Here is a 12,133-nt window from a genome sequence, read left to right on the forward strand (position 1 = left end):
AATGGGCAATGGTTTAATAATATAAGATACAGAAAATCAATCGTCAGATTTGGACAGAATAGGGAAACATCACTCAGGAAATTGTGACTTGTGTGAACAGAAAGAAACTGTAGAGCATATCATATTACATGGGAGAAAATACAATTTAATAGGAAAACATTGAAAATATTAAAACAAGATAGACAGAAAAAGTTTTATGGAATAAATATTTCCCTTTAATACTGCAGTTTCTTCTGAATACTGGATTATAAGATAGGATTTGGATTATTTATACATTCATTAAGTTTATTACAGTTTTTTGTATTATTTTTGCATAAGGTATTAAAATCCTGCTGCACACGCAAATTAACAACGTCACGTGACACAGCCAACATCTCCGCCCGGCACATCTGCAAAATGGAGGTAAGATGCAGCTAGCATAAAAAAAATATATATATATATGTGCATATATGCCCATATAAAACCGTTTCTATTAGTTTAAACAGTAATATTTAGTTTAGGAAAAGCTACATGGCGCATGCAGTTATTCACTGCTTCTCGGTTCTTCACTGTATCAGCTCGGCCTTTGTAACGCTGGTTTTAGCTAGCATTTATGCTAAGCTAATGGCTAACAGTGTAGCTGTAAGCAAATATTATCTCCTTAATCGATGCCGAAACCTAACTATCACGGGCATCTACATGTATGTGTGTGGTTTATAAGTTGGTATTTAAACTAGCGGCTCATTCGCACCCAAAAGAGACACGTTAGCTACTGCTTTAACCATGCTATAATGTCACAGCAGCCATTTTGACTAGAAATGCGAGATAAAGGCAGGTGCCTCTACTTCACTTAATTAACACTTTAGCAGAATGCCTGGATGAATGTAATTGATTCCTACGGGTCTTAATAGTCATTTAAATCTATCAGCCTCCTCCTGTTAAAGTCAACCACTAGTATTAGCCTATATTAACAGAGGAGTTTCATTTGGTTCGTGTACCATCTTTATTAATATATGGTAATATATGACTGTCTATATTTGCTGCTAAACAGCAGTGGGGTTCTTTGATATAAAACTTTGGAAGGAGGCAGGTATCCTATTTAGTCTGCAGTTTTTATTGCCTTAATTACATTACACCCACTGTTCATTTTTGTACCTTCATACAGAGATATGTTTAGAAAAGGTAGCTTAAAATATTACATACATTAAATACTTATAATATAGAGGTTGTGTTAATTTAAACAGCTTCGAAATGTAAAAAAATCAGGTGAATTACCTATTTAAAGTCATAAAGAGAAGACTCGTATTCTTGAATGTGTGTTCTCCAGTCTTTTTTTTTTTTTTTTAGTAGTTAGCATTAGGGCTGCAACTAAAGATAATTTTGCAAATTGATTAATCTGTTGATTATTTTTTCGATTAATAATCGGACAGCCAAAGGTTCTTTAAAGAACATTTTTTATGAAATTAAACCAGGTGAAACCAAAACATTTCCGCTTTTAGGACTTCTGGATAGAGCATATTGACAGACAAAATGCTGTTTTTTTTTAAATCCTAAATAAAAAATATTTGTTTTTTACAATTTTGTTGTAATTACTGCTCCAAGTGGGTCGTTTAAGACATGTTTTACAGTCTTTTACAGTGTCTATACTCAAGTTAATGATTAATCGATTACTAAATTAGTTGACGATTATTTCAATAATCGATTAATCCGATTAATTGTTTCAGCCATAGTTGGCATTACTATACAGGTTGGCCCTGTGAGTCTGTTTGAAGTCAGGCAGAAGTTTTTAATTGTCTAAAATTAAAAAAGTTGTCACTCTTACTGAATACTTATGTTCAATAAAAAAATAAATATATATATTATATAATGTATGTATATATGTGTGTGTGATGTGTAATATATAAAAAAAAAGCATTCAAAATTAACACTAGATTGAAAATTGATATATTGTCTAAAGGCAGTATACTGGACCACCACTATTAAGACTAAGAGATGGCAAACTATACTGTAAACTTCATCAGCATTATTATCTGGATTTACTCAAACGTATTTTAATTTTTTTACAGTATTGCAAATAATATTTGCATATTAATGTATTGTTTTTGTTGAGAATAAACCTTGGCAAATTTTAATAGAACTTAGTGTGATGTTTAAGACCTGTTTTTAAAATAAAAAAAACATTTTATTACCTATTTATATTTTTCCTTTTAAGTTTGTATCAACTAAAACGCTATTAGGCCGTTATAACAATGGTACAAACCTCTGGATGTGTCAAACATGCTCATGTTTGACACTTGCTTACAATTTTTCTTAATAAAGAATCAACATGGGTTCTCAAAATTCCAGTTGAATATGGTGGGTAAAAAAATAAGAAGATTTTTGAGGGGATTTTATTGCCAGAATGCAAAATAACAAATGTGTTCTTATCAACTTAACGCCTAGCTGCAGGCAATAGGGCTTTGCAATGTTGGGCAGAAAGAGCTATTTATTTTAATGTATAGACATAGCGCTTAATCGGCTGCGTGTCTCTGTGGCTGCCATGAGCTACTGATTGGGTTAACAGTTACACCAACGTATGATAACAGCGTCGCACATGCAATGATATCTTCAGTGGCGCAGCAACTTTACACTGCAGTTAAGGCACCATAAATTTTACAATTTGCTCTTTTGATAAATGATCTCGGAGATGGTCAGCAAAGCTGAGTTGTTTTCTGTTTTCTTCCAGAGAAAGAGTGCTGCACCTGATTTGAGCTGTTCTGAAACAAACATTACTGTTTAGTGTCTCAAGACCAAAACTTTATTAAAATGAAAGTAGAATAAAATTCCTTCCTGTAATGTGATGCGGGTGTTTTAAGGGGCATGTAAAAACCTGTAAAATGCTGCAACGGCACACAGTGAGAAGCAAAATGGATGTTTTGTAAACCTGGAATATAACAGCCTTGTTTTTTTTATTTATAGTATAATTGCTTTTATTGTTCATCAGTGGGGCTGGAGAATTTTGCCAAAAATCAAAAATGCGATTATTTTCAACCAATATAGCGATTTTTATTGCGATAATCCTTTGCACTAAGCATAAACATGTCGATATTTGACTCCAAGGTTTCAGTTTTTTAATAACCATAAAAGGCTGCTTGTCCAGAGTCCAGTGTGGTAGGACTTTACTGTAAATTTTTCATAAACAACTTCTTACTTCTACTAAAATGCATTTATCTAGGTCCTAGCTACAACACTGTCTGTGTGGCGGCATACCCACTTTAATGGTATTACTGCTGCCAAAAGGCTAGGGGGAGAAATTTTGTGTCTTACTCTAGTTAAATGTATTGTGACTAAAATTGAGCACTTCTGCGTTTTAAAAATTGCATTTTTCTAAATTGCGATTATATTCCAAATGAAATTAATTGCCCAGCCCTATTCATCAGTATGAAGATAGTAATCCTGTTTAATATTTGAACTCTTTTGTTTGTACCCTGTTTGTTTATAAAGCATCAGTGTGCGCTAGGTAGTATTAGATTTCAATGTTGTTGCATTTTTTTTTTCTTTTTTAACTGCTGAAAGTGCAATATTTTGGTTTTGAAGACCTGCTTCTCCTCACATGACCTTGTCCTGCATTTCTGCTTGTGTTTTACTTTTTAAGGACTGTGAATCTAAAGAACCAGAGCAGCTCCGAAAGCTGTTTATCGGAGGTCTCAGTTTTGAAACCACAGAGGAGAGTTTGCGGGCTCATTTTGAACAATGGGGATCTCTCACAGACTGCGTGGTTTGTAGTTTCATCGTAACGTGTTGAAGACTTTCCCACTTGATTAAAATCAAAAGCTGCTTACTTACCAGTAAACATATCTTTCTGTTTTTTATGTTGTGTTCAGGTGATGAGGGATCCTAACAGTAAGCGATCCAGAGGTTTTGGTTTTGTAACATATTCCTCTGTAACTGAAGTTGATGAGGCCATGAAAGCAAGGCCTCATAAAGTCGACGGGCGAGTCGTTGAACCCAAGAGGGCCGTGTCCAGAGAGGTAAAAGCATACATCATAAACTAGAAATGTTCTCACAGCTGTGTTGTTGTTGTTGGGGTTTGGCTCACTCACGCTCTCTTTAAGGATTCAAACAAACCGGGAGCACATCTGACGGTGAAGAAGATCTTTGTTGGTGGTATCAAAGAGGACACAGAGGAGCACCACATTCGGGAATATTTTGAGAAATATGGAAAGATCGACTGTATCGACATAATGGAGGAACGCTCCACAGGAAAGAAGAGAGGATTCTGCTTTGTCTCTTTTGACGACCATGACACTGTGGACAAAATAGTCGGTAGGCATTTTATTTAGATTTGAAAATTCAATTTTAATTAATAAACCAAAAGCCGTTGCAAATTATTTTTTTTCTCATCTTTCTCACAGCCCAGAAATACCACACAATTAACTATCACAACTGTGAAGTCAGGAAAGCTCTGTCAAAACAGGAAATGAATGCGATATCCAGTAACCGAGGTGAGCTCGCCATGAGATTTATTGAAAGACAGAAGCTGCTATTTTGGCCTGAATTGTAGGTGGCAGCTAAGTGCTGTAATTCATGTTTTTTCCCCTGTCAGGAAGGAGCGGAGGATCAGGAAATTTCATGGGCAGAGGTGGAAATTTCGGAGGTGGTGGCAACTTTGGTCGAGGTTTGTACACGTCAGATGAGACGAGGTTTTGAAACAAATAAATGCAGCAAATGTGTCATGTTACTCATTTTAGACACTGCTTTGGAAACGACCTACGTTTGTTTAGATATAGTCTGATCTATGAAAACACTGCAGCTTTTGACATGATGATGACTTAAATGTACTATTTGACTCCACTGTGTTCTTTCCTAGGGGGCTATGGAGGACGTGGTGGATATAATGATGATTTTGACAGTGGTATGAAATGCTACTTTCTCTCCTTTAAAACTAAAATCAGCAGCACTCCCAATATTTCTTCAATAAAACAGAGTTTAATTTGGATTTTTCAGAAGTTAAGTACTGAGAGATTATTAACAGAAACCAGTTTTTACTGAGTTTTTACAAAGATGACTCAGTCTTAGAGTTGTGATGGGTTAATGGCTTTTTCAAAACAACCATCAGTTTGAACTTATTTTATGTATTAAAACAGATTAAACTATGTTTGATCTTAAATGTTTTTAAGAATAACATTTTCAGCTCTATCAGACTTATAAATCTAGGACACTTAAGAGAACACTCAACATTTGGATTTGGGTTTAGCTAGTATTTCACCAGTGATATCTCAGTTCATCCATCCAATCTGGTTACAAGGAGGATCAACAGAGCCAGCAGACTAAATGCTGTAATGCTTTAATAACAGCATTGTTTGGCTTAGAAAAAATGGGGGGAAAAACAGAACACAGGTTTCCTGTAAAAGCCCAACCCACACTTTCATAAAGTCTGGGCTCCAGTCTGGACTAGAGTGAAACTAGAGTTCAGAAAATGTAAACAAAACAAAAAAACAAACCGGACTTATCTTGGAATTTGAGGATTTGATCTGAACAAATCAGACAGTTTCCAACAAATTGTGTATATATATGCAGAGTTAAAAGGAGCCTGCTGTGCTGACAGCTGCTCCTCTGTCTGCCTGCTCATCTGATGTTATAAGCTCCAGCTCAGACCCAGTGGGAAAAGACTGACTGACTACAGCAACACATGGAGCTGGAACCCCTAATGATAAAAGCATTTTAAATAATAACTTCATTTATGATGCAGAAGAATATTCTTTTCCTTGGCTTTGTCCTCATATATTTAATAAGTATCCCAGATTTTATCAGTAAGGCTTAAAAACAGATGGAGGACAGGATCCAATATTAGCCTGCAGTTGCTACAAAATTCCTTTAGTTTTTTCTATTGAACCATTGAAATAATATACACTAATCGCATGACTTGATCATTTTTAGACTTAAAGAGTATTACTTTACTTTGTAAAGCTTGGCAAAAACAAAATGGAACAAGATGATATAAAAAAAAAGTTTCTACGGCTCATTAGAATTATACAGGGGCATGTTCTACGCTAGGGATTGTATGAGCTTTTGGTAGACAGAGATTACCAAAGTTGATTTGGTAAATTATGCGCCTGAATATACACCAGCTAAAAACTGAACCCTCACTACATTTTTGGGCATCAGAAGAGCTGAGAGTCACTAATGTCTCTTTTTGTGATCTTTAACATTATCTAGAAACAAATATAGACCTGTTTTTTATAGATTTAAAAGTTTTGAATGTTACTGTATTGAGTTTGAGTTGTTTAAGATGGTTAAAGCCATGTAGGGTGACTGCATTGGTACCAACAGGTAGATTGGTGTGGCAAACAAGAGAGAGACCCTCATCCACTATAGTTGAATAAAAATAATAATTTCCACAAGCTTGAGTTAAACTGTTACTGCTAATAATCTCTCATCATAAAATCCAAACTAATCCTTTCACTCTTTGATGTTGTCGTAGAGTAATACTTTAAGCGATAAGGTTATACTGGATTCCTTATCCTTTGTTTTCCCAGGTCCAGGAGGAAACTATGGCGGAGGACCTGGTTATGGAGGTGGCCGAGGGGGTTACGGAGGTGGTGGTCCAGGCTACGGAAACCAGGGGGGAGGCTACGGTGGCAGTGGTGACGGAGGTTATGGAGGTAGTCGAGGAGGTAATAATGTTATCCCCTCCAAAATATATATGCAGATTTAGGTGTATGAATTGCAGATATTTCTACTTTAAAATTGTTACAACTTTTCAGGATATGGCGGAGGAGGAAACTATAACGACTTTGGAGATTATGGTGGACAGCAGTCAAACTATGGGCCAATGAAGGGAAATAACTTTGGTGGCAGGAACTCTGGTGGACCCTATGGTGGTGTGTTTTACTCTCTAGCTAACTGTGTATAATCTAGACTTAAATGTAAGAAGAGCGTAATTTTATTGTGACTAAACCTTCATTCCAGGCGGCTACAACTCCGGAGGCAGTGGTGGAGGCTACGGCTCCCGGCGGTATTGAACACAGCATGTTTTTGGTAAGTTGTGTTTCGTCTCACTCCAGCCTCGTAGCACAGTACAGAGTGAGCCCATGAAAGTGCAGATTAACTATTTGTTCTATCCTGTATCCATTCAACAGGCTTCAGTTCTTAGCAGGAGAGGCGAGGAGGTGAGCAAAGGAATTGTCAGGAAAGCTGCAGGTTACTTTGAGGCAGTCATCTGAAAGCATTAGAGGAACACAGAAGTCAGACTTTACTGCAGCTAAGTCGGAGAAGTGAAAGGAAGAAGGACTGTAAGAACAAGACATGAGTGCAGATGATGCCCTTCCCTAATTGTGGTAGATGTTTCCCTGCTGAGAAAGTTTTCCTTTTTTCTGAGTCTAAAGTGTGTGTATTGTTCCAATGGTATCAGGGGTAAAGCGCTTTTTTTTCTAAACTGAAGTCCTTTTTTATTTTTTACTTTCTTTCTATATGGTCAGGTTTTTCTGCTGGCCAATAAGTTATTTGTCTCCAATTCAGTTGTAGTTACACCAGGCCCTTAGATCAGCCAGAATTTCTTCTCTCTGACTTTACATAATTTGATGATTGCAAGTGTCAAATGTATTTTGATTATTGTATGTAAAGCAGTGTGTAAACCCTTCATAGTACCGGTGTCAACAAGTGTAAAGAGCCTGAATTAGAACCAAGGGAATCCCTCGCTCTTTGTCCCCCCCTCCCAAAAAAACAATAACAGATTCTAGATTGTTCACATATTTTCATTAGTAGATCCAAGACTAAATAAAATTGTGTAGTAAAGTAACAAGAGGTTTGGTGCATTATTGGTTCAGCAAAGGTTTGAACGACTCAGATTATTGTCTTTCCATATCATTGTAATGTTGGTGCAGCATGTTTAACTTCACTGTGGAGGTTTTCAAACTACAGTATTCTCTCCCATTTTGTCACATTACAACCACAAACTTGCATGTTTTGTTTGGGTTTTGTTTTTGTCAAATTTATATATTATAGACCAATGCAAAGAATCACATAATTATGAAAGTAGAAGCAAAATATTTGATCGTTTTTAGATTTTGTACTCACCAAAAATTTTGAAAATGTGGCATTCATTTGTATTTAACCCCATTTACTCTGCTGAAAAACATAAATTCAACCAATTCAATTAAATGGTAAATAGAGGACACCTGTAGCTCAATTTGTGCGGGAGCATTTCTGATAAAAAAATATTATTATGAAAACAAAGGAAAACGGGACTTGATCAGAGAGAGGGTTATAAAAACAACAACATGAAGTGAAACTGAACTCCTGAAGAACCGAAAGCAGACAAAGATATGCCAATCCACCCAAACTGTCACGTTGGTTGAGAAGATTAATCAAACGCATTGTTTCTATAGAGGAGCTGCAGAGACCCACAACTCAGGTGGAGAATCTGCCTATAGATGTAAGAGCTACATCCCCACTGCAGGTAAAATGGCTCAAATCTTACTTTGACAGCGGATAGCACAAAATATTAAATAAATCAGATTGCATTTTTATGTTTTGCTCCAATTGCACAACAAATATTGGTTTTAATCATGTCTTTAATTAGACAGCTCATGCTGATGTCTAAACGCAGTCACCTTAAAGTTATAATCTGAATATCTCAAAACCTTAGCAATAAACAATTAAAAAGACATACAGTGCCTCAATTTTGCTCTCTTTTTATAATAATGGCTATTAGAGCTATTTATGAACTCGACACAAATGCTCTGACAAGATGAGACCAAGATTAGTTTTTATTCCAAATGTAACATAATTCCCACAGTGAAACTTGGTGGTGGTGGTGTCATGCTGAGGTATAGCTTTTCTTTAGCAGGGACAGGAAAGCCGCCTGTCCATGCAGCAAGGTGGCTCAGGGTGGCTAAATACAAATATGCCATGGTTTTCAGATTTATAGATGTAAACTTCACCCTAATTATCATCTTTGTGTTGGCCTGTCAATCAAGTAAACGTATATAAATAAGGTTTGTTGTTGTAAAGGTACAAAATCTAATAATAAAAGGAGAAAAAAAAGGGTTGAGAGTATCTCTGGGTATCTGTGGTGTGTATGTTTTTATCCAGTGTTTTTACTTGTTCATGCATGTAGGGTCAATATAAAGGGAGGTTCTGGGTTTGGAGAACAGCTCATACACAAGACAGTGTTGGAGGGTTTGGGTAGATTGACTTTGGACGCATCCACCTCCTGCAGTTTGGTCCTCAGCATCGCTAGTGTGGAAGGATTGCAAATGACTGTCAGACAGAACACCTTCATCTCCCCCAGCACAGTGGACCAGTCAGCAATTTGAGAGAGAAGGGAGAAGGCAGCACGGAGAACAACACCCATGGAAGAAGCTTGCAGTGTCGTTCCTGGTAGTGAGCATCTTTCTCGTTTCCAAGGCTAGCTAAGCCCCTCAGCAGAAGGTGCTAGCGAAGAAAGACTGAAGATCCTGTTGAGTGAGATACAGCAGTTTAACCTGCAAATTCTAGATGTCAGACATTAACAAGAGAAGGGAGCGAGTATTTCACAAAAAGCTGACTTGAGACGATGAAGCAGGTAAGAGTAACCACTTTGCTTGATTTACAGATGTGGAAATGGGCATTCTCTTCTTGCTGAAAAGCTGTAAAGACCTGATAACATGGAAGGTTCTGGATGGGTAAGACATTTTCTTTGACATTATCCAAGGTTTTACAATGTTGAGGATTTGTGTCCTAAAGATGACAGAATGATGCAGTTGGTTCCCTCTCATTGTCAGCCAGAACTTTGTAGTAACATAGCACATCTTACATGGGGAGATAAATCTTTATTGAAATCGATCTAAATTCTGTCACATCCCTGTGCAGAGAACATGTTTTGAGGGGATTGCCTTCTGTTTGAATTATGTCCACTGTATTGCTGCTCAGTCTTTATCTGTTTGGCCTAATTAAAAAAGAATAATTAAAATGGAAGCCACAAAAGCATCCAGGTAAAGTAACATTTTAGGTCATCAACAAAATTAGATTTTATTATATTTATCAACCCGCCTAAGGCTTAATTAAATTTTCTGTTATATAGATATGCAGCATTTTCATTGAGGTGCTGTCTGATGCCTCATGTTTAATATTTAGGTGTAACATGTCAGAAAACCAGAAAAATTACATGTTTAAAGCTTCTTAATCAAATTAACTCAGTTAGGTATTTAGTTATAGTTTATTTTATCTGGCCCCTAAAAAATGCAGTTTGTAACTTCTTTAAATTTGCAATAACCCCTAATTTAGGCCAAAAACAGCAGTATGCCAAACAGGTTAAGACTGATCTGTTTTGACAAACGGCGTCCCCCCACGTGCGGCTGCCAGACTGCTTTTATAGTGGCATGTGGAACAGTCTGTTCTCAACAACGTTCCTCAGCTCAACACCAGCATATCAGTGTTGATGAACTGCTCTGATTTTCATGTGAAGTGTAATTGAATTTTTTTTTCTTTTTTAATAAACACTTTTTTTCTATCAGTGGTTTCGTTCGTGAATTTAAAACCCAGTGTGGAATGACTGTCTTCTGATTTGTCATGTTTTTCTATTCTACTTTAACTTCCTTATTAAAGTTTATATATATATATATATATATATATATATATATATATATATATATATATATATATATATATATATATATAAATTTAAAAACCATGTGGTCTTAAGGCTACCCACTTTTACTTCACTTTCACCTGGAAAAGTCTATTAAATTTTAAACAGGTCACAAGACATTGGTCTGTTACATAATGTTTGAACTTTAGAATACCTTTTATCATTTTAAAACAAATCAGTTAAAGGTTTTTCATTGTATAGTTTATTTGTAAGCTCATAACATCACCCACTATTAACTATTAAACTATGACCTTTCTCAATTTATATGCTTCCTTTCCATCAGCATTAATGATAAATCAACAGTTTTTAGGTGTAAGAACATTTGCTCTTAGTGCACACTTGATATAGATTACAGATAGATAACTTTGATAAATACAATTGATACTAGATTTTTAAACTATACAACAACCCTTTTTAATTATCTAAAACTAAACTGCAAGTTGTTTCCTTTATTTAATTAGGGTAATTTAAAAGGCCATAATGTACATGTGCTGGTCATAAAATTAGAATATCATGAAAAAGTAGATTGATTTCAGTAATTCCATTTAAAAAGTGAAACTTGTATATTATATTCATACATTACATACAAACTCATATATTTCAGATGTTTATTTTGTTTAATTTTGATGATTACAAATGACAACAAATGAAAATCTCAAATTCATCATATCAGAAAATTAGAATATTACTGAAGACTAATAAAAACAAAGGATTTATAGAAATGTTGGCCAACTGAAAAGTATGAACATGAAAAGTATGAGCATGTACAGCACTCAGTATTTAGTTGGGCCTCCTTTGGCCTGTATTACTGCAGCAATGCGGTGTGGCATGGAGTCGATCAGTCTGTGGCACTGCTCAGGTGTTATGATAGCCCAGGTTGCTCTAATAGTGGCTTTTAGCTCTTCTGAATTGTTGGGTCTGGTGTATTGCATCTTCTTCTTCACAATACCCCATAGATTTTCTATGGGGTTAAGGTCAGGAGAGTTTGCTGGCCAATTAAGAACAGGGATACCATGGTCCTTCAACCAGGTACTGGTAGCTTTGGCACTGTGTGCAGGTGCCAAGTCCTGTTGGAAAATGAAATCTGCATCTCCAAAAAGTTGGTCAGCTGCAGGAAGCATGAAGTGCTCTAAAACTTCCTGGTATGTGGCTGCGTTGACCCTGGACCTCAGAAAACACAATGGACCAACACCAGCAGATGACATGGCACCCCAAACCATCACTGACTGTGGAAACTTTACACTGGACTTCAAGCAACGTGGATGAAGTGCCTCTCTTCTTTTCCTCCAGACCCTGGGACCTTGATTTCCAAAGGAAATGCAAAATTTACTTTCATCAGAGAACATGACTTTGGACCACTCACCAGCAGTCCAGTCCTGTTTCTCTTTAGCCCAGGCAAGACGCTTCTGACGCTGTCTGTGGTTCAAGAGTGGCTTGACACAAGGAATGCGACAGCAGAAACCCATGTCTTTCATACGTCTGTGTGTGGTGGTTCTTGAAGCACTCACTCCAGCTGCAGTCCACTCTTTGTGAATCTCCCCC

The 12,133-nt window shown here is 36.4% G+C and overlaps 1 protein-coding gene across 2 annotated transcripts; it reads left to right on the forward strand.

Annotated features, from left to right (window-relative positions):
- Positions 1-307: 307 nt before the first annotated feature.
- Positions 308-9,982, forward strand: hnrnpa3 (heterogeneous nuclear ribonucleoprotein A3). 2 transcript variants are annotated; one of them, XM_038280207.1, is made up of 11 exons: positions 308-402; positions 3,614-3,736; positions 3,843-3,989; positions 4,074-4,284; positions 4,374-4,463; positions 4,565-4,636; positions 4,829-4,873; positions 6,498-6,635; positions 6,726-6,842; positions 6,931-6,999; positions 9,557-9,982. In XM_038280207.1, exons 1-10 carry the CDS (start codon positions 397-399, stop codon positions 6,981-6,983), a joined length of 1,002 nt encoding a protein of 333 aa, XP_038136135.1. In that variant the 5' UTR covers positions 308-396; the 3' UTR covers positions 6,984-6,999; positions 9,557-9,982. The 2 variants fall into 2 exon arrangements, with proteins under 2 accessions (XP_038136135.1, XP_038136134.1); XM_038280206.1 differs by lacking the exon at positions 9,557-9,982 and adding an exon at positions 7,101-7,759.
- Positions 9,983-12,133: the final 2,151 nt, after the last annotated feature.

This window comes from Cyprinodon tularosa, unplaced genomic scaffold (assembly GCF_016077235.1).
Source record: "Cyprinodon tularosa strain WSP-4 unplaced genomic scaffold, ASM1607723v1 ctg158, whole genome shotgun sequence".
In the NCBI taxonomy this organism is placed as follows: Eukaryota; Metazoa; Chordata; class Actinopteri; order Cyprinodontiformes; family Cyprinodontidae; genus Cyprinodon; species Cyprinodon tularosa.